The following is a 23,155-nucleotide window of genomic DNA, read 5'->3' as shown; positions in this document are numbered from 1 at the left end:
GGGTTTCTTGCTTTTTAGACTTTTTAAATGTATTATTGTTATTTTAGATTCTAACTATTAGATTTGTCATTGTATATTGTTTTTATCATTGCTGTGAGCCACCCCGAGTCTACGGAGAGGGGCGGCATACAAATCTAATTAATAATAATAATAATAATAATAATAATAATAATAATAATAATAATAATGCCTTTTAGGCACTCGGTATAGTATGATGCTCAAGTGCTACAATGGTGCAGTGGTTAAAGTGCAATACTGCAGGGGACACAATCTGAAGTTAGTTGGAGGAAAGATCAGAAGCAACATGAGAAAATATTATTTTACTGAAAGAGTAGTAGATCCTTGGAACAAACTTCCAGCAGACGTGGTAGATGAATCCACAGTAACTGAATTTAAACATGCCTGGGATAAACATATATCCATCCTAAGATAAAATACAGAAAATAGTATAAGGGCAGACTAGATGGACCATGAGGTCTTTTTCTGCCGTCAGACTTCTATGTTTCTATGTACTTCTGCTGAACATCAGCTGCCAGTAGTTTGCCAGTTCAAATCTCACCAGGCTCAAGCTTGACTCAGCCTTCCATCCTTCCGAGGTGGATAAAATGAGGACCCAGATTGTTGGGGGAAATATATGCTGACTCTGTAAACCACTTATAGAGGGCTGTAAAGCACTGTGCGGCAGTATATATGTCTAAATGCTGTTGCTATTCCCTATTTTTCAGGAATCTGCTATGGTTCTCTTTTTTAAGTTGCCCCATCACCAATGTTTTGAAACCCTTTCCCATCACGTTCTCACTTTTCGCTCTTCTATCCAGCAATCTGTGGTTACAGTTTGGATTTACATAATTGCATTGAGCCACGGTTTGAACAGGAGCGCTAGTTAGCTGGGTTTGCACAACACACAAACCTAAAAGCTTAACAAATCACAAGGCTGCTTAGCAGGTTTGCATGAATCCAACAAGACTCTAAAATTTCTTTCTATTAATTGATTTCCCCCCCTGATTTAATACCACAGAGGCCTGAAACTCTGGGCCACACGTAGTGTTTTGATTCTATTTTTACAGCCCTGTCACTATCACATTACCTCGCCATGCAAATGCATAGTATTGGTTCTAAAAATAAGCATCTCTGAACCTGCGCAGAAGTCTTAAAGGATTTTCTTCCAAGGCTCCTCGCCATCTGAAATCTCTGTTTAGTATCAAATATACTTGTCTATTCCTCCCAGGGAAGGTTCCCTTATATTCAGTGGATTCCCAGCACTCCACTCAAAAACCTTTTTTTCTAAAACTTTTCCTTATGTTTTTAATATTACATGGATGATATACGATATTCAGCATTTATGGATAATAATTCATCTCCCTGTGTTATGCTGCTTTTCCTAATTAGCTATATTCATGTTCTTGTATATGCCTATTGCAATTTTAAATTTTCACAAGTCAAACTGAGGATTTGCCAATGGATGGAAAGGGTGACGTGAACATCAAAAATTAATGGAAGCGGTTCTTGCCTCCTCCCTATCGTCTCTAAAGACGGGCCTTTAATTAATGTTTAGTAATAGCTTAGACAGTTCTAGGTGAGTGAGATTTAAAAACCCTCCTTGCAGGGGTGCTGAGAACTACTTTGAAACTCTTCTGCTCGGGTTTGACTTTTAAAAGCATTTATTCAGGACCATAATAATATTTTCTCATGTTGCTATTAAAAACACTTTCCTCCTGAAACTTATTTAACCCTTTAACGTATTTAAATGTTTCGATCATGTCCCCCTTTTCCCTTCTGTCCTCCAGACTATACAGATTGAGTTCATTCAGTCTTTCCTGATAAGTTTTATGCTTAAGACCTTCCACCATTCTTGTAGCCCGTCTTTGGGCCTATCCAATTTTATCCATATCTTTTTGTAGATGAGGTCTCCAGAACTGAACACAGTATTCCTTTCTCCCTCTCTCTCTCTTTCTTACTTCCCTCCTCCCTCTCTCCTCTTCCTTTCTACTTCCTCTTCCTCCCTCCTGTCCTTTCCCTGAGTACATCTAATCCATGCGCACCCATGGACATTGGTCATGACCCCGATCTACCCTGACAATTTATACTGATCGTTTCCCAGTATGATTTCATTGCTTATTTGTACCCTATGACTATCATTAAGTGTTATGATTCATGATGAACATTGATTCTTTTATGTACGTTGAGAACATATGCACCAAAGACCAACTCCTAATGTGTCCAATCACACCTGGCCAATGAAGAATTATAATCTCAGTCCTATTCTAATAACCTGTTTTTGTGGGAATTCTAAAAGTAGCAATCTCAACGATCTGAAGGACAGAAGGATGCAGAAGGCCAACATTCCAGCATCAAAGAATTCACAGTTACTATAATAAGGGTTAGCAACTAGGCTGAAAAGAGTTTTGGACACAAAACTACCAATCGGAGGAGTGTATGTTATGTATTTCTTAGAAGACCAGCAGCTCTCTCCTTTGGCTTTGGGAAGAGCAACCTACAGGAAGTTGCAGAATATTCTTCATTCTGACCGATAAGGTCTCACAGAGTTGGCCTTCTCCGGGTCCCGTCGACTAAACAATGTCGGGGAAGAGCCTTCTCTGTGGCGGCCCCGGCCCTCTGGAACCAACTCCCCCCGGAGATTAGAACTGCCCCCACCCTCCCTGTCTTTCATAAACTACTCAAGACTCACTTATGCCTCCAGGCATGGGGGAAGTTAAGATATTCCTTCCCCCTACGCCATTACAAGTTATGCATGGTATGTTTGTGTGTATGTCTGGTTTATAATAAGGGTTTTTAGTTGTTGTATTAATTGGATTGTTACATGTTGTTTTTTATCATTGTTGTTAGCCGCCCCGAGTCTACGGAGAGGGGCGGCATACAAATCCAATCAATCAATCAATCAATCAATAAACAAGCAAACAAATCAACAAACAAATAAATAAACTAAATTTTTACTGTACAAACTTCTGCAGAGACAGGAGGGAAAAATGGAAAGGACTCATAGAAATCGCTAGCACACCAGTAAAAGGATTCCTGACTCAGCACGTTCCCTGCATTCCAACTTTCTTTTTAAAGGCACAGGTGTTTTTATATTTACAAAGAGAGAGACAGTTAAAAACTAACTTCTCGCTACCAGTCAGAACTTGCACCACTCTTTCTACTGCTTTGTGATTCTTCTTGGGTATATTGAAACAAAGCCACAAGAAGGCAAGGGACATTTTCTTAAACCTTTTTAAAAAAAATATTTTAGTTTATTTATTGATTTTCACATAATAAAAGAACAAAATAAATCTGATGAATTTTAACAGATCATAACCTGTTTCTATTACATTTTGTAATTCATTATGCAGTATATTCAACTCAATATTTGATCTAATTAATTTTAATTAGATTTGATTTGATTTGTATGCCGCCCCTCTCTGTAGACTTGGGGCGGCTAACAGTAATAAAAAACCACCATATAAATCCAATACTAAAACAACTAAAAAACCTTATTGTAAAAACCAAACATCTCTACAAACAAACATGCATAAATTGTAAAGGCCTGGGGGGAAAGAGTATCTCAGTTTCCCCATGCCTGACGGCAGAGGTGGGTTTTAAGGAGCTTACGAAAGGCAAGGAGGGTGGGGGCAATTCTAATCTCCAGGCGGAGTTGGTTCCAGAGGGCCGGGGCCGCCACAGAGAAGGCTCTTTCCCTGGGCCCCGCCAAACGATATTGTTTTGTTGACGGGACCCGGAGAAGGTCCACTCTGTATATACAGTACAGTATATACACACACAGATACACACATAATAGAAAGAAAGAGGAAGAGTAACATTTATGTTAATATCTCTTATTGTATATCAGTAAAAGGATTGCCATGTTTGTAATAACTTATTTCATCTATTAATACTGCCCTATTGGTACTGTGCAGTTGTTGTTTTTATATACACTAACACTATGTACATTGTTATGGTTTGTTTCTATTTTGGATCCATTCATACCATTTGCTCCACATTTTATTGCTTTCTTTGTCCTTTGTTCCCTTAATCTCCTTCGTCATTTCATTTCATTTCCTTAAAACCTTTCTCCAGGACAATCTGAATTCCAAGCACAAAGCCCAAATTCCATGAACAGGAAAGCCTAATCCAGCAGAAATTCCTCTCTTGTGCAAAAACTCGGGCAAATCTAAGCTCCAGCACAATGACCAGTTTGGCATACGCGAGATTGTGGCTCCGAATTCGATCCTCTTAACCAGCTCCAACTCACGAAGCCTACAATGGCCTCAACACAAGCACATGACTGAGGGCGGGGATTGAAGGCGTAGTTCCCTCTAAGATGAGCAGTGAGCAATCGCTCACTTAAAAATCATCATCAACTGAGAGTTTTCCAAACCTGCCCAGAAGCCGAGAGGGGAAGAGTGAGAGGGAAGGAGAGAGAGAGGAAGAGAGAGAAACAGATAGAAAAAAGAGAGGAAGGAAAAGAGAAAGAAAAAGAATGGGAGTAAGGAAGAGAGAAAGAAAATCAAAATCTAGTTTGAAACTAGCTCAACTATTTAAGTGGCATTTTGATATTGATAGAGTTGCCCTATTATGAGCTCACTGTTATAGACACACAGTACAGTATTTTATTTTGAAATTCTCTGAGGCAAAACAGGGTGGGTTTTTTATTTATTTATTTGTTTGTTTGTTTATTTATTTATTATTTCTGTGCCGCCCAGTCCCACTCAGACACTATACTTTTCCGCCCACCCCCAAAAAAATTAGAGGGAACACTGATTGAAGGCGGCTAAAACCTCTGAAGAATCCTCAAGGACTGGGAACAAGAGAAGTTTGTGAGATAAGGAAACATCTGGCCGATTGATTTTGAAGGCCCTCTATTGCGTGTCCTTGTCCTTTGCTCCAGCTTCCCAGCAGAAGTGACAATTCAAAGTCTCTCAAAAGAAACGGAGCCAGGTTCCTTCTTTGAAGGTCAACATGCAATTACCCAGCAGAAGCACGAGATGTTAAAATGTGTGGTGTGTTCATCTCTCTTTGAGTAAATGCTCTCCACATGGGGCTGCCTCTGAAGAGTGTTCGGAGACTACAGATGTTGCAAAATGCAGCCGCGCATGCTATAGTGGGGCTACCAAGATCTGCCCACATCTCAACATCACTCCGTGAGCTGCACTAGTTGCCAATTGGTCTCCGGGTGCAATTCAATGTGCTGGTTATGACCTACAAAGCCCTACATGGCTTACGACCAGATTATCTTCGGGACAGTCTTCTGCCGCATGTATTCCAGCGGCCGATCAGCCTTCTCCAGGTCCCGTCGGGCAGACAATGTCAGTTGGCGGGGCCTAGGGGAAGAGCCTTCTCTGTGGTGGCCCCAGCCCTTTGGAACAAACTCCCCTCCGGAGAAATGTATCCCACCTCCTGGTCTTTCATAAAACTCTCAAGACCTACCTCTGCCGGCGGGCATGGGGGCCATGAGTGGTGAGATTGTGTCCAGCCAATACCAGGTATGATTGAATTGAACGAATGCGTGTGCTTGTATATGAGGTTTTTAATACACGTTAGTAATTTGTAGAATTTTTATAGTCGTTTAGATTTTTTAACATATTGTTCCATTTATGATGTTGTACGCCACCCTGAGTTGCCTTGAGAAGAGCGGCATAGAAATCTAATAAATAAATAGATAGATAGATAGATAGATAGATAGATAGATAGATAGATAGATAGATAGATAGATAGATAGATAAATAAATAAATGAAGGACTGTTTGGTTTCAGTTATACTAGCGGTCTCCAACTGCTTTGTGGCTTGGTGGCCCAGCTGTGGGAGAGGGGAACCGGGCCACACAAGCAGCAGCCAGCACAGACACACACACACACACAGACACGCAACTGGACTACATGTTGACCTGCACGTACATGCATGCTGAACCTGTCACTTGCATGACTTGGGCTACGTGTGCATGTGACAAGCATGTGGCCCAGTTGTGAATAGGCCACAGGCCAATAGTGGGCTTTATGTTTTATTTTTTTATTTATATCTGTCAAGTACATATTGGTTTTATATACTGCTCAAAAAAAACCCCAGGGAACACTTAAACAACACAATATAACTCCAAGTCAATCAAACTTCTGTGAAATCAAACTGTCCACTTAGGAAGCAACACTGATTCGCAATCCATTTCACCTGCTGTTGTGCACATTGTGTACAGAACAAAGTATTCAATGAAAATATTTCATTCATTTAGACCTAGGATGTGTTCTTAGAGTGTTCCCTTTATTTTTTTTGAGCAGTGTACATAGATATAACATTGTTTATATATTTAAGATGGATACTATAAGAGGGAACATTAGGGCAGGGATGGTAGGCACCCTAGTGCACTTATACATGCCCGTTACTGACCTCTTAGGAAATTCCAGGCATTAACCACTCGGTTGCTAAAGTCGTATTTTCAACAGTCAAATTTGGAGCAGTCTGCTTTCAGTTTCTATCTGTCGGGTGCACGTGTGTTTTTGTGGCAGAAGCTGAAGTAGTCATTGACAGGAAGGACATTGTAGCAGATGATTTTATGGGCGATGCTTAGATTGTGTTGAAGGCGACGTAGTTCTAAGCTTTCAAGTATGGTTGTGTAAGGTATTCTTTACCTTACACAACCATACTTGGTTGAAGAGTAGAAGAGTGGAAGACTCTTCTCATAAAGTATCTCTGGACACTTTAGAGAAATAAAAAAAAACCTGTAAAGACTTAGGGTTTGGAAACTATTCTTCACAGAGAGTAACAATGAAAGAGCCTGCAAGTAGGTAAGAGCTGGGAACATTGTTAGCAACTGGTTAGGGCTGGAAAGAAACGTATTCAGAGCAAGTTAGAGCAATGAAAAAACCCTGCAAAGACTTAGGGCTTGGAAAACAGTCATTGCAGAGAGTAACAATGAAAGAACCAGCAAGGTAAGAGCTGGGAAGATCGTTAGCATCTAGTTAGGTCTGGGGGGGAAAAGCTTCGAAAACAGCTACATTCAGAGTATAAGAGGCACCTGAAGTTTAAACCACTTTTAGGGAGGAAAAAAGTGTGTCTTATAGTCCGAAAAATATGGTAGAGCCAAATCACTTAAATACATTGCTGAGCAATGTAATGTTGCTCCTAATTGTGTCCCTAAATTGAAGACCTGTAATCAATTAAAGAGCCACAAATAAACTTAATACAGAGAGCATTCCAGAAAAATTGAGAAAGTACAGCAAAGAGAAGAGGAGGGGAAGAAAGGAATTAGAAGAAAGAAGAAAGAGAGAGAGAGGAGGAGGAAATAGAAAAGAGGAGAAGAGAGTAAGGAGAGAAGGTAGGAGGGGAGGAAGGGAAAAGGAGGAGTGAGGAAGGGGAAGTAGGTTTAGAAAGAGAAAGGAGAAGGGAAGAAAGGAGAAAGGGCTGTATGAGATAGAAAGAGAGGATGGTAAAAAAGCAACCTTGAACTAATAAAGCAATAAGATAAATATAGAATATATGTGTAAAAATTTTGTAAAAGAATGAAATGTGAAATGAGATGATGAATATGTGAAAATGTCTGTACAGTGTTCCCTCGATTTTTGCGGGTTCGAACTTCGAGAAAAGTCTATACCACGGTTTTTCAAAAATATTAATTAAAAAATACTTTGCGGGGGTTTCCCCGTATACCACGGTTTTTCCTGCCCGATGACGTCATATGTCATCACCAAACTTTCGTCTGCCTTTAATAAATATTTTTTAAAATAAACTTTAATAAATAAACATGGTGAGTAATAATCTAAATGGTTGCTAAGGGAATGGGAAATTGCAATTTAGGGGTTTAAAGTGTTAAGGGAAGGCTTATAATACTGTTCATAGCCAAAAATAGTGTATTTACGTCCGCATCTCTACTTCGCGGAAATTCGACTTTCGCGGGATGTCTCGGAACGCATCCCCCCGCGAAAATTGAGGGAACACTGTATGGTAATAAAAATTTAAAAACGTTATTAAAAAAAGAACTATACGTTCCTTGACCCGCAGCCCTTCTAGCCAAATGACACGTGGCATTAAGATGTTGGAACTTGTAACTGTACACATCTGGAAAGCATCAAAATGTGGGGAAATTATCCATCTTTTTAGAATATTTGGCTGTGCGAAATATCTGAAGAAGGAAAGTTAAGATTCCTGATCTGTATCAACAACTGTTTTGTAATATTGAGATGTGCAGAGCATCAATTCTCACTTTTACTTGATCACAGTAAGTGCATGGATGTGCAAAAAAATATGGCAATATGCATACCAGATTTACTTTTTTCCCTTCTTTTAAACAACATCATCGAATCAAGAACCATAGTGTAATAATAACAATGTTAAGGGGAAGAAAAGGTGTACATAGTGAAACATGCATGCACAATTGCTAAATGTTAAATGTCCATGTTTCTGCACCCCGTCCCGAAAATATATTTTAAATCTATTAGCAAGAAATTAATAAACCTGGGAACTCAAGTCGCCACATGTTAAAGTTGCTAAATTGGAGAAACACTGCTCAAAATGGAGAGAGTAGAATCAATAGGAAAGTATCTTTTGATAAAATTTTTAAAGCCACAAATGTCCATGGAGATTCCCAGTCACCCACGTCATTGTTATTGCAAATGTGCTTTTCCAAAAGGCAGCTGGGCTTTATTTATTTATTGTCTTGAAAATGTTTCATTTCTCATTCAAGAAGATTCTCCAGTTCTGACTGAATGGTGGAGGAGGGAAGGATTTATTTTCCTTGCAGTCGTCTGGTTGTTGATGCTCTTTCTGAGAGTTGATGAGGCCACTGGGAGGTTTGTCTCTGCCCTCAAGGTCACTTGAATAGTGCAAATGGGTGTGGAATCATCTTGGAGCTACTGAAGGGAAAGTGTTGTAGACAAGAGATAGGTGGGGTCTATGTGCCTCCCCTTCCATTGAGAGGGCTAGTCAATCTTAGCGTAAATGCCTCTTTGGTCCTTCTTTCAAACCAACAGTCCTCTCTATCCAGAATGTGGATTTTTTAAGACACATTTAAGCCATTGAATGTGGCTTATCCATTTAAGCCTCAACTAAACTGCAGAAAAAACAATTGTTACCAACCTGTCCTTCATTGAGGACCTGTATACTGCATGAGTCAAAAAGGGGGCTGTGAGAATATTTACAGACCCCTCGAACCTGGGCACAAACAGCTCCAACTCCTACCCTCAAAACATCGCTACAGTGCACTACACACCAGAACTAGGTACAAGAACAGTTTTTTTCCCTGAACACCTTCACTCTGCTAAACAAATAATTTCCTCGATACTGTCAAACTATTTACTAAGTCTGCATTACTATCAATCTTCTCATCGTTCCCATCTCCTCCCATCTCCTCCCACAAATGATGATATGACAGTAACTTTGTGGCTTGTGTCCTTACAATTTATATTTATTTATTTATTCATTTATTGGATTTGTATGCCGCCCCTCTCCGAAGACTCGGGACGGCTAACAGCAATAATAAGACAGCATATAATAATAATAATAATCCAATACTAAAAACAATTAAAAACCCATTATAATAAAAACCAAACAGACATACAGACATACCATGCATAAAATTGTAACGGCCTAGGGGGAAAGAATATCTCAGTTCACCTATGCCTGGCGGCAGAGGTGGGTTTTAAGTAGCTTACGAAAGGCAAGGAGGGTGGGGGCAATTCTAATCTCTGGGGGGAGTTGGTTCCAGAGGGCCGGGGCCGCCACAAAGAAGGCTCTTCCCCTGGGTCCCGCCAAACAACATTGTTTAGTTGACGGGACCTGGAGAAGACCCACTCTGTGGGACCTAACTGGTCGCTGGGATTCGTGCAGCAGAAGGCGGTCCCTGAGGTAATCTGGTCCGGTGCCATGAAGGGCTTTATAGGTCATAACCAACACTTTGAATTGTGACCGGAAACTGATCGGCAACCAATGCAGACTGCGGAGTGTTGGTGTAACATGGGCATATTTGGGGAAGCCCATGATTGCTCTCGCAGCTGCATTCTGCACGATCTGAAGTTTCCGAAGGATGAGTGTCGGGTGTAAGTCACTTTTTTTCAGTGACCATTGTAACTTGGAATGGCTGCGAAACCAAAGGTTGTAAGTCTAGAACAACCTGCACACAGCCTGAATAAATCTCCCTTCCGAGGTCACTAGAAGGACTCTCACTCATCCAGGTCATGGTTGTCCCAAAGGAGCTTTCTCAAGAGGCAACTGGAATTTCTGGTTTTCCTTGGAAGAAGGAAAGAGCTTCTTGGATGAGAAGCGAAACACGTCTTCAAAGAGAAACCAGAAAGTCCAGTAGCTTTTTGAAAAAGCACCTTTGGGACTCCCCATGTGTTGACGCACATCAGCAGTGAAGGGCTGCAAAAAAATTTACTACCACATTATGGGTGTAGCTTATTTTGTGGGTGTGGCTTGCCGGCCATGTGACCAGGTAGGAGTAGCTTGATGATCATGTGATAAAGGATGGCTTAACGGTCATGTGACTGGCTTAAAGGTGGCCAACTTGACGTCACTCACATCAAGGGTTTGGGTTAGGGTGCCTGGCTTCTCCTCGCCTCAAAGAGATACAACTTCCCTATCTGCTATTACTGAACATCCAAAAGGTATTTAATTCTATGTATATATGTATATATTATCAGAGGAAAATCAGAACTGCAGAAAAAACAATGGCTGCCAACCTGCCTTCCATTGAGGACCTGTATACTGCACGAGTCAAAAAGAGGGCGGGGAAAATATTTACTGACCCCTCACATCCTGGACACAAATTGTTTCAACTCCTACCCTCAAAACGTCGCTACAGAGCACTGCACACCAAGACAACTAGACACAAGAACAGTTTTTTTCCAAACACCATCACTCTACTAAACAAATAATTCCCTCAACACTGTCAGACTTTCTACTAAATCTGCACTTCTATTCTACTAGTTTTTCTCATCATTCCTATCACCCATTTCCTCCCACTTAGGACTGTATGACTGTAACTTGTTGCTTATATCCTAAGATTTTTATTAGTATTGCTTCTTCATTGCTTATTTGACCCCTATGACAATCATTAAGTGTTGTACCACATGATTCTTGACAAATGTATATTTTATTTTATGTACGTTGAGAGCATATGCACCAAGGTCCAAGACAAATTCCTTGTGTGTCCAATCACCCTTGGCCAATAAAAATTCTATTCTATTCTATTCTATTCTATATGTGTACATACATATTACACATAGGCACACAAAAATATACATTATCTACTATATAAACTGAGTGTGTATACATACGCACAGCTCTTCTAAAATTATACACATTCTACCACATTTAGTACTATGATAGGAAAAACATACCCAGAGCCCAGAAGGGAAAAAAAGAAAAACAATCAATTTTTTTCTACTGGTTCTGCGTACCTGACCATACCCGTAGGAGCCCCTCACTGACATCAGATTATTTAAGGGACTTTTTTTTAAAGGAAACAGGTAAAAGAGAACAGGAACAACAAAACTTCTTTTAGCAAAAATTGCCATGAAATCCAACTACGGTAACCAAAAATCTAGAGATCTGAAACTCAAGAAACATTGACTGATTATCTCAGGTTTGGCCATTTGCTCTGCTATGTTCTAAAAGAAATAATCAGTAAATTCACTGATTGGTTAAGAGGCGGCAAAGAACTTAGAGATTTTTAGAGCCTCTACAATATTTCTTTTTCGTCCTAAAAGTAGATAGAACAGGATATGATTCACCATTTTTCTGCATTTTTAAAAAAATCTTCTCAGGCTAACTTATACTTTGAAAGCCACTTCACAAGGTTGTACACATAATACAGCAATAAGGAAAAATCAAAAGCGGAGTTTCATAATAGTCATTTATAACCTCCCTGTTTAGTTTTAAAACATAGCAGTTAATAGCATAGTCATAAAAGCAAACAAGAAGCTTATAAATTACAGCAAGGTGGCTAAAAAGCTGAACAGGAGAACCAGGAAATCTTCAGTTTTAATCTCAGTTGTGCTGTACTAATAACTCATAAGTCCCTCCCATCAGTAATACGGAACATAATAAAGACATAGGGAGATTAAACAGTGACGCCTAAATTTCTGCGTGGAGCCACATTAGGTTCAGACAATGGGGAAGCATTGTGGCCCTAGTTGGACAGGGAGTCATTGCTCACAGTCACGCATGCCCTTATCACCTCGAGGTTCGATTACTGCAACGCTCTCTACATGGGGCTACCTTTGAAAAGTGTTCGGAAACTCCAGATCGTGCAGAACGCAGCCGCGAGAGCCATCGTGGGGCTTCCCAGATTCGCCCACGTATCTACAACACTCCGTGGCCTGCATTGGCTGCCGATCAGTTTCCGGTCACAATTCAAAGTGTTGGTCATGACCTTTAAAGCCCTACATGGCATTGGACCAGAGTACCTCCGGAACCGCCTGCTACCGCACGAATCCCAGCAGCCGATAAGGTCCCACAGAGTTGGCCTTCTCCGGGTCCCATCAACTAAACAATGTCGTCTGGCAGGCCCCAGGGGAAGAGCCTTCTTTGTGGCGGCCCCGGCCCTCTGGAATCAACTCCCCCCGGAGATTAGAACTGCTCCCACCCTCCTTGTCTTCTGTAAACTACTTAAGACCCACCTATACCGCCAGGCATGGGGGATTTGAGACACCTTTCCCCCAGGCTTATTATAATTTATGTTTGGTATGTATGTGCTGTTTGGCTTTTAATTATAATAGGGTTTTTAGTTTTTTTTTAATATTAGATTTTTTTAATATTAGATTTGTGCCAGCATAATATTGTTTTTTATCGTTGTTGTGAGCCGCCCCCAGTCTTCGGAGAGGGGCGGCATACAAATCTAATAAATTATTATTATTATTATTGTTGTTGTTGTTGTTGTTGTAGTCTTATAAAGAGCACCAGGCAAAAGATTATCCATTCCTGGACTGCATGCATTTTAAAAAGAAATATTTTACACAATCCTTTTAAGGAATCCACCCCCCCCCCCCCCCCCCCCCAAAATAACTTGGCAACCCAAAAATATGTGGATGAAGATAATCTTACATTCCGGGCAAACAATTATGGAAGGAAATGTTCTTTTAGGAACCTAACCCCCAGCTAATTCCTGCTTTAATATTTAACATCTAGTATCCCTCTTTAGGCACAGGCTGAAAGATAGAAAGGGCCAATCAGACAATCCTGTTTGAAAAGGCCTGTACAAAAACTGCTGGCATGATTTAACCTCAACCACTCAAGCAATTCATCAGGATAGCTACCAGTAACAATAGATAAATGTGAAATGCGCAGCAGTAAGTGAAAGCAGCAAATTGCAGAAGTAGAATTAATCAAAAGAGTACAATCGGGACACGTTTCCAAATATAAAAAGCAGCCATTCAGCTGGAATGATGGTAGTTGGTACAGCATTGATTTTATAGGCTTTCATATGTTTTAAGATTGTATTTGAGTCTAAGGGGAAGGGCGGCATAATTTTTTTTTTGAATAAATAAATAAAATAAATAAATAAATAAATTTGTCCTTTTTCTAAGCCGCGCGTAGTCGTGAGTTTGGATGGGTGATTATATACACTGAATACATAAATCTAGGAAGATATCTCCGGGACGGCCTTCTGCCGCATGAATCCCAGCGACCGGTTAGGTCCCACAGAGTTGGCCTTCTCCGGGTCCCGTCGACTAAGCAATGTCGTTTGGTGGGACCCAGGAGAAGAGCCTTCTCTGTGGCGGCCCCGACCCTCTGGAACCAGCTCCCCCCAGAAATCAGGGTTGACCCACCCTCGCCTTTCACAAGCTCCTTAAAACCCACCTCTGTCTTCAGGCATGGGGGAATTGAAATTTCCCTTCCCCCTAGGCTTATAGAATTTATACATGGTATGCTTGTATGTATGAGTGGTTCTTTAAATTGGAGTTTTTTAAGATTATTTTTAATATTAGATTTGTTTTCATTGTCTTTTCATTGTTGTTTACCACCCCGAGTCTTCGGAGAGGGGCGGCATACAAATCTAATAAATAAAATAAATAAATAAATAAATATTATAGAGGACAGACAGAGTCTTTCTTGAGAGTTCCACTACTGGGGGAAAAAAGAGGGGAGAACCCTCTACTCTTCAGATGAGAAAGAAAGGCATTTGATAATAACCTGTAGAAACAGGCTTTTTAAATATAGGTGTGTATTTTCTAATCCGCTCAAAGTTTGAGACTCTCCAATGGCTCCAGCAACTACTACAATGCGAAAACTTTATATAGAGCTGTTAGATCAGCTGCTCTGGCCTTTCCAAGCACGAACAATTTTCCAAACCAACCTTCCTTGCTGACCCAAACTGTCTCTGGGGACCTTTACCCAGAGATAACTTAATCATAGCTTATTAAAGCAATGCATCTAACTGGATTTGCAAGACACACTGAATTCTAAATGAATGACGCAGGAGGAGCGCTGGGGTCTCAGGGTGCACGAGGCTACTTACACTGAGTCCCTTCCTCCTGCCCCCTCCCAAAAAATAGCATGTCATTTGTTGTTCTCATTATCATTTAAGGATAATGAGAAGGAAGAGGAGGAGATCAATGTTTATTTGTACTACCCTTAATTGCTCTTGTCTCTCAGACAGGGAAGGAGTGGGGGGGGGAGGAAGAGGTGGAGGAGGAGGAAATGATTTAGTTTTACTAGATAAATGGTCAAAGCAATGGAAACTGCAGTTTAATGTTTCCAAACGTAAAATAATGCACTTGGGGAAAAGGAATCCTCAATCTGAGTATTGCATTGGCAGTTCTGTGTTAGCAAAAACTTCAGAAGAGAAGGATTTAGGGGTAGTGATTTCTGACAGTCTCAAAATGGGTGAGCAGTGTGGTCGGGCGGTAGGGAAAGCAAGAAGGATGCTTGGCTGCATAGCTAGAGGTATAACAAGCAGGAAGAGGGAGATTGTGATCCCGCTACATAGAGCGCTGGTGAGACCACATTTGGAATACTGTGTTCAGTTCTGGAGACCTCACCTACAAAAAAGATATTGACAAAATTGAACAGGTCCAAAGACGGGCTACAAGAATGGTGGAAGGTCTTAAGCATAAAACGTATCAGGAAAGACTTAATGAACTCAATCTGTATAGTCTGACTCTGGAGGACAGAAGGAAAAGGGGGGACATGATCGAAACATTTAAATATGTTAAAGGGTTAAATAAGGTCCAGGAGGGAAGTGTTTTTAATAGGAAAGTGAACACAAGAACAAGGGGACACAATCTGAAGTTAGTTGGGGGAAAGATCAAAAGCAACATGAGATAATATTATTTCACTGAAAGAGTAGTAGATCCTTGGAACAAACTTCCAGCAGACGTGGTAGATAAATCCACAGTAACTGAATTTAAACATGCCTGGGATAAACATAGATCCATCCTAAAATAAAACACAAAAAATAGTATAAGGGCAGACTAGATGGATCATGAGGTCTTTTTCTGCCATCAGTCTTCTATGTTTCTATGAAAGGAAAAGGAAGAAGAAGGAGAAGGAGGAGGAGAAGGAAGAAGAGGAGATCAATGTTTATTTGTATTACCCTTAATTGCTCATGTCTCTCAGACAGGGAAGTAGTGGGGGGGAGGGGGGGAGGAGAACAGGAAAAGGAAGGAGGAGGAGGAGAAGGAGAAGAAGGAGAACAACAACAACTACTACTACTACTGCTACTATTACTATTACTACTACTATTACTGCTACTACTAAGTCATTATGTCCTGGAAGAGAAGAGGTTACAATCCTCAAGATTTTGCTAACATGGCACACAGCAGTAGAGTTGCTCACTTAAATTTAATTATAACTTGCTGTGTAAAGAAAAAAAACCCACACCAAGCTATGGAAGGATGGGTGGGAAGGGTGATTCTAATCTTGAGGTTTTCGGAAGCTAAAGTTTATTCAGAAAAAAAGTTAACTTTTCTAAAGCTGGTTGTTGTCCGTTGCAATCAATGTATTTATTTATTTATTACTTAGATTTGTATGCCGCCCCTCTCCGAAGACTCGGGGCGGCTCACAACACGTGGAAACAAATCATAAATAATCTGACAATTTAAAATATTAAAGATTTAAAAAAAGACCCCATATACTAACAGACATACACACAAGCATACCATATATAAATTAAACATGCCCAGGGGAAGATGTTTCAGTTCCCCCATGTATCTGGTTGCTGGAAAGCCGAGAGGATCTGAGATGTGAAAAACCCGAGATTAAGAAAGAGACAAAGTCTTGAATCAGCATCTGGTTTGCAAAACAGGGAACACTTTTATTAATGCCCACTATTTTGACTAAAATACTTTTTTTTAAAAATACACTAACCGTTAGCAAACCATTAGAGGACTCTGAATACAGTATAGTCTCCAAACTTGGCAATTTTAAAACGTGAACTTTTAACTCCCAGAATTCCTGGCTGAGGAATTCTGTAAATTGAAGTCTCCAAATCTTAAACGTGTCAAGTTTGGAGAGCCCTGCATTAGACAAATATTCCATACTTCTCTTTGTCTTTTAATCAACAACATTCATATTTTCTCTCCCTAAAAGAAATCTGGACAATTCATGTCATTTCCATCCATTTCCACAACGCAAGAGACATAAATGGTATCATTTGCTCATATAACCCCTTAAGATTTACAGGACGTGTTTCAAGTAATGGTCCATTGTTCTTTTGCATCCTCAAGAGTCACAAGAAGTCACCTCTTACTAGATGTTAAGATGCTGTATGGCTATATGTCATACATCAAAAAAGGACAATACCAGGTGGTTTTATAAATAGAAGAGCCTGAATTACATCATTCTTGATCAGCGGAGCCTGCTCTTTTCAAACTAGGTCTATTCAGTTGAATGAAGATCACAGCTGTCTGGATTCCCATCTGTTTATTTCATTGTCTTCATTTACCAGCCCAATCACTGGAGTTCAGGGCAAGGCCCATAACAATAACCCACAGAGAAAGAAACAACATAAATGCCTATTTCTCTAGAGCAGTGTTTCCCAACCTTTTTTGAGCCGTGGCACATTATTCACATTTACAAAATCCTGGGGAACATTGAGCTGGGGGAGGGGGCCTAAAAAAAGTTTGGACAAAAAAAAATCTCTCTCTTCCTCCTTTTCGCTCTATTTCTCTCTCTCCCTCTTTCTTTCCCTTCCTTCCTTTTTCTTTCCCTCTCTCTCTCTGCATCCCTTTTTGTTTCTTCCTTCCTCTTTTTTGCTCTTTCTCTCTCCCTCCATACCCTCTCTATGTCTTTCCCTCACCCTCCTTCTCCCCTCTTTCTCTCTCTCTCTCTTTCTCTCTCTCTTTCTCTCTCCCTCTCTTTCTTGCTATCTCTCTCTTTCTCTCTCTCTCTCTTTTTTGCTTTCTCTCTCGTTCTCTCTCCCCCTCTCTCTTTCTCTCTCTCCCTCTCTTGCTATCTCTTTCTCTCTCTTATTATCTCTCTCTTTCTTTCTCTCTTTCTCATACACCACGCCACAGGAGCGGCATTGGGCAGTAACCGTGGGACGGCGGCAGGGTGGTCAGTTGTGAGGCGGAGCTCCAGAACGGAGGCACCGACGGTGGCGGCTGGACTTGTTGCTAGACGCCGTACATGCTGGCGTTGCACTGGGCATGGTCGTGGGGCTGGAGCCTCCGTCCCGGCCCAGCCAGCAGGCAAGTGCCAGCCATGCAATGCCAGCATGTACGGCGTACAGCAACATGTCCAGCCGCCGCTGTCGGTGCCTCTGTCCTGGAGTTCTGGCTCGCAGTCAACCACCCTGCCGCCGCCCAGCGGCTACTGCCCGGTGCCGCTGCCGCCGCCCTCCCACTGTCACCGCCCTCCTGCCAGGCCCCAAAGCTCACCTGCTGCCACTGCCAGGGAAGCTCCAGACCGGTGGGGCGCTACAGCTGCCGGAAAACTTGGAAGGCGCAAAGAAGGAAGCTCAGCTTCCGGTCTCACAACTTTTTGCTCTTCACACTCTCAGCAAAAAGTTGCGAGACCAGAAGCTGAGCTTCCTTCTTCGCGGCACACCTGACCATGTCTCGTGGTACACTAGTGTGCCGCGGCACACTGGTTGGGAAACACTGCTCTTGAGCAGTATCTTCCCCAGATACCAAGTTAGACCACCAACTATTAATTTTTAGGAAAGCAATTAAGGCAGATCCCAACTGCTTCAGTGGGCCTTCAAGGTTACATTTGATCCCTCAAGGAGAATGAACATTTATCTGTTATGGTTGTTCCTGGGTGCCTGGATAATACATTTTGTTTTTAATCCTATTACTGTTTGGAAGCATGTAAGCCATTTAAGATTCACTTCTGACTGGAGTGGCATTTAAATCCAAAAAATAAATACTATCTGTGGTTGTTCCATCCACCCAACTGTCAGTTGGAAGAGGTAAACTCAATTTGCTAACCGGGAAAAATAGGTATAGCAAGATAACAAAATTCTGTCTGATTTCAAACACTCAACCACATGGATCACCTTCCACAGAATTTTTATTTTTCAACTGGGAATTTGTGAACCTATGCTTTGGATGTCAATAGCCCAGATTCCAAAGTTCTGGAAGTTAAAAACAGAGTAAATCTGGAAGACTCCAGGTAAGGACTGGGTAGAATGCTAGCCTGGTAGAGGGATTAATAGTGGCTTAATCTCTCCCTGGCTAAAGGAGGCTTTGAATCTCTCATCTTTTAAAGAATCGTGTGCAATCCACAGAGAACAAACACAATCACGAGAAAGGAGTGTGGCAAGGAACACTTGTTCATATTTATATAGAGTCCTATCGGTCTTCCGAGAAGGGCGGCATACAAATCTAATAAATAATAATAATAATAATAATAATAATAATAATAATAATAATAATAATAATCAGAGTGCAATAAAAAGATAACGTCCTGCTTTAACAGTAGACATGTCAGCCAGACCAATCCTTGAATACAGCTCATCTGTTTGGAACCCACACCGCATTTTGGACATAAACACTCTAGAAAATGTCTACTTTACTAGAAGAGCCCTCCATTCCCAACAGAATAGCCTATGCAATTAGTCTAATAATCCTAGGTTTAGAAAGCTAAGAACTACATTGCCTCAAACGTGACCTAAGCATAGCCCATAAAATCATCTGCTACAAGGTCCTTCCTGTCAACAACTACGGTACTTCAGCTTCATACACAACAATACACGAGCACACAACAGACGCAAACTTAAAGTAAACCACTCCAAACTCGACTGCAGGAAATACGACTTCAGCAACAAGAGTGATCAATGCCTGGAATGCACTACTGGACTCTGTGGTTTCATCCCCAAACTCCCAAAAACTTTAACCTGTCTACTGTCAACCTCCCCCCATTCCTAAGAGGTCTGTAAGGAGCATGCATAAATGCACCATCGTGCCTACCATCCCTGTTTTAATGTCCCCCTTTTATTTGTAAACATTAAATGTATTTAAACATGTTTATAGTCAAAATGTACTATCTAATACGTGTTTGATAAAATAAATAAACAAAATAAACTAATAGGGATAACCTTATGAGCATCACGCTGTTTTTATTCTGAAAACCAAACAGAATACAAGCAGCCCTTGATTTACAATGGTTCATTTTGACGACTGTTCGAAGTTAGTGTTGCACTGTAAAAAAGAGACTTACAACTGTTTATCACACTTACAGCCAAGTAGTTGATGCCTGGAACTCACTACCAGACTCTGTAGTATCATCTCCTAACCCCTAACATTTTACCCTTAGACTATCCACGGTTGACCTCACCAGATTCCTAAGAGGTCAGTAAGGGGCGTGCATAAGTGCACCAGAGTGCCTTCCGTCCCCTGTCCTAATGTTTCTCTCTTACAAATATCATGTATATAAACATTGTTATATTCTTGTATACCACCAATATGTACTTGTCTAAACAAACAAACAAACAAACAAATAAATGTTAAAGCAAACGACAGAAATTGCAAGCAACACATTAAGCATAAAAACGTATCAGGAAAGACTTCATGAACTCAATCTGTATAGTCTGGAGGACAGAAGGGAAAGGGGGGACATGATCAAAACATTTAAATATGTGAAAGGGTTAAATAAGGTTCAGGAGGGAAGTGTTTTTAATAGAGAAGCGAACACAAGAACAAGGGGGCACAATCTGAGGTTAGCTGGGGAAATATTATTTCACTGAAAGAGCAGTAGATGCTTGGAACAAACTTCCAGCACACGTGGTTAGTAAATCCACAGTAATTGAACCTAAATATGCCTGGGATAAACATACAGTACAGTATATCCATCCCATGATAAAATACAGGAAATAGTATCAGGGCAGACTAGATGGACCATGAGGTCTTTTTCGGCCGTCAATCTTTGTTTCTATGTTAGCAAATGGAGCGGGAGGCAAATGTTCTTTGACACTTCCGGTTTTTTGCATTCTTTACCACTTCTTTTTTTTTTTAAAGACCTTTTAAAAAAAGAAAAAGATTGAAAGAACGCGCGCCCGTGAAAAGACGAGTCCCACTTTTCCTTCCAGATCAACGTTCGGACTACGAGTCCCAGCATAACCAGCCAGGACGGTCAATTGCTAAGAATGCTGGGAACGGTAGTCCAAAACGCATGAGGAGAAAGAGGGGGGCAGAATTGGAAAGTTGTTCAACACACACAAAAAATCATCAGCAAAGGCAATACGTCTGAATTCGACATGCCGATTCCAAAAATATGCTTAGTTTTCCTCCATCACATAAAGTGTAGAATATAGAAGCACTTTTGTTAGGACGTTATTTCTACGTTTTCAATGCATGTGGTAATTACTGTTTTCTTAATGTCGCCAGTATAATTCCTATATACTGTACTGTACTTTAATAATAACGATACTGCTCCGTGGAAACTAGACCTGCTCCAGAAAAACTATGTACATTTTTGAAACCAGAACAACAACAAAAAAGGATTCGGAAAAGTACGAAGTCAACTGCGATGATTTAAAAGAATAATATACAGTATATATTTTGCAGATCTGTGAAACAAGCCAGCATTCCCTCCACCTCAGCCCCTTTTAAGACGCCTCTTCCAGTTGCCAAAAAAGAAAATAAAAAGTCGAGGAATGAGACTTGGAGCTCGGGAGGCGGTTTAAAAAACCCAATTCCTGTCGGGCGCCCCTTTCGACCGGGGAAATCGCAGACGCCGAGGGGAACCGCCGGCTGCCGGTTCCTCGCGAAAGTTTAGCTGACACAAAGTTATTTTGGGCGGCCACTTTGGCTGGGCCGGGGCCCCCTTTTTCCCGCCTTCGCCCCGGGCGTCCCACATCCAAGGGGGGGGATCCCCGCGACCGTCGAGGGAGGAATCCCCGAGCCCTCCCCCGTCGTCATCCTCGTTTTACTCCGCCGCTCCTCCCTGTAGAAAAAAGGCTTAGTAACAAGGATCCCCAAACTTGGCAACTTTAAGACTGGTGGACTTCAACTCCCAGAATTCTCCAGCCAGCTTTGCTGGCTGGAGAATTCTGGGAGTTGAAGTCCACCAGTCTTAAAGTAGCCAAGTTTGGGGATCCTTGGATTTCCCTCCCCTCCTCCAAACCTCCCCGGCCGGGCGATGCGGGACCCCCCTTCACCCTCCCACCACTCCGAACCGGCGGACTTACTCTTGTGCCGGCCGCTGGCCCAGCTCTGCTTGGCGATGCTGGGGCTGCGGATGATGGCCCTGCCGGCGGATTTGAGCGCGTCCATCCTCGGAAGGCGGCCGCTTCCTTCGCCTCGCCGTCGCCGCTTGCATAAAACTCCGGGCAAAACTTTTCTTGTGTGTGTGTGTTTTTTTCTTCCCCTGCGCGCTCCGGGACCGCCCCGCCTTCGCTCCTCCTTCGCCTCCGAGAGAGGCTGGCGGGAGGCTCCGTCGCCTTGAAAAACCTGCCCCGGCCTGGAGCTCGCGGAGCCGCCGGTCGGTTAGTCGGTGCCAGGCGGAGGGAGGCACCGCAAGCGGGATCCAGGCCACGCCGGGTCGGGCCGGGTCAGCTCCAGCGCGGAGGGGGCTTGAGCGCACTGTGAGCCGGGGACGGATTAGCCGCCTCCGAGCGGGGACTTTTGGTTGCTTTTCTCCGACCTACCCGGACAGAACAAGGCGCGGAGGAGTCCAGGAAGTTTGCTGTTCCAAATGGGGGTTACGGGGGGGATCCCTCGGTTGGCAGGTCCAAGGTGGCACCGGCTTCGGTCGGAAATAGTTCTTCTCCTGCGGTTTTCTAGGGAGCTTCTCAGGCCTCTAGGTCAGGGCTCTTTAAGACTCGTGGACTTCAACTCCCAGAATTCATCAGGGGTCTCCAACCTTGGCAATTTTGAGACTTGGGGACTTTTAACTCCCAGAATTTCTCAGAGGTCTCCATCCTCGTCAACTTTAAGACATCTGGACTTCAACTCCCAGAATTCCTCAGGCATCTCGAACCTTAGCAATTTTAAGACATCTGGACTTCAACTCCCAGAATTCCTCAGGCATCTCGAACCTTAGCAATTTTAAGACATCTGGACTTCAACTCCCAGAATTCCTCAGGCGTCTCGAACCTTAGCAATTTTAAGACATCTGGACTTCAACTCCCAGAATTCCTCAGGCGTCTCCAATCTTGGCAACTTTAAGACTTGTGGACTTCTACTATCAGAATTCCTCAGGGGTCTCCAACCTCCTCAACTTTAAGACTTCTGGACTTTTAATTCCCAAAATTCCTCAGGGGTCTCCAACCTCCTCAACTTTAAGACTTCTGGACTTCAACTCCAAGAATTCTTCAGGAGTCTCCAACCTCAGCAACTTTAAGAGTTGTTTGCCATAAGTTCACGTTCATAGCCCTAATCATTCCTAGCATCACCGCCATTTATTGATTGATTGATTGCATTTATATGCTGCTCACTCCAAACGGACTCTGAGCGTCTAACAACAGGTATAAATACAATAAAAGTAAAAAAATTCATTCTCCAATGAATTCGCACCCATGACACGGCCTAAATAAATCAAAAGTAACCTTAACTTAACCTCTAGGCACCTCTCGGTATGTGTACCTGTGTACACAGACACACACAGGGTCCTCGACTTACCACAATTCATTTAGTGACCATTCAAAGTTACAACAGCACTGAAAACCATGGCTTACGATTTCTAACATCCCCACGATCACGTTCTGATTCAGATTTCCTGATCCGGGCAGTAGCCCACCCCTAATTATCTACTATATACACACAGTTCTTCTAAAATTATACACATTCAA

At 41.9% G+C, this 23,155-nt stretch overlaps 1 protein-coding gene across 1 annotated transcript in view; it reads right to left on the bottom strand.

Moving 5' to 3' along the window:
* The window catches only part of LDLRAP1 (low density lipoprotein receptor adaptor protein 1), a 113,140-nt gene extending 90,936 nt beyond the window's left edge, over positions 1–22,204 (bottom strand). Inside the window, exon 1 of the mRNA XM_070764093.1 lies at positions 21,554–22,204. Within this exon, the coding sequence (XP_070620194.1) occupies positions 21,554–21,638 (85 nt within the window). The 5' untranslated portion in view covers positions 21,639–22,204. The remainder of the gene's footprint in view (positions 1–21,553) is intronic.
* Between the last annotated feature and the right edge of the window lie 951 nt (positions 22,205–23,155).

Source organism: Erythrolamprus reginae, chromosome 11, assembly GCF_031021105.1.
Source record: "Erythrolamprus reginae isolate rEryReg1 chromosome 11, rEryReg1.hap1, whole genome shotgun sequence".
In the NCBI taxonomy this organism is placed as follows: domain Eukaryota; kingdom Metazoa; phylum Chordata; class Lepidosauria; order Squamata; family Dipsadidae; genus Erythrolamprus; species Erythrolamprus reginae.
Note: the sequence above shows the minus strand (reverse complement) of the source record. Positions and strands in the feature narration are given on the sequence as shown.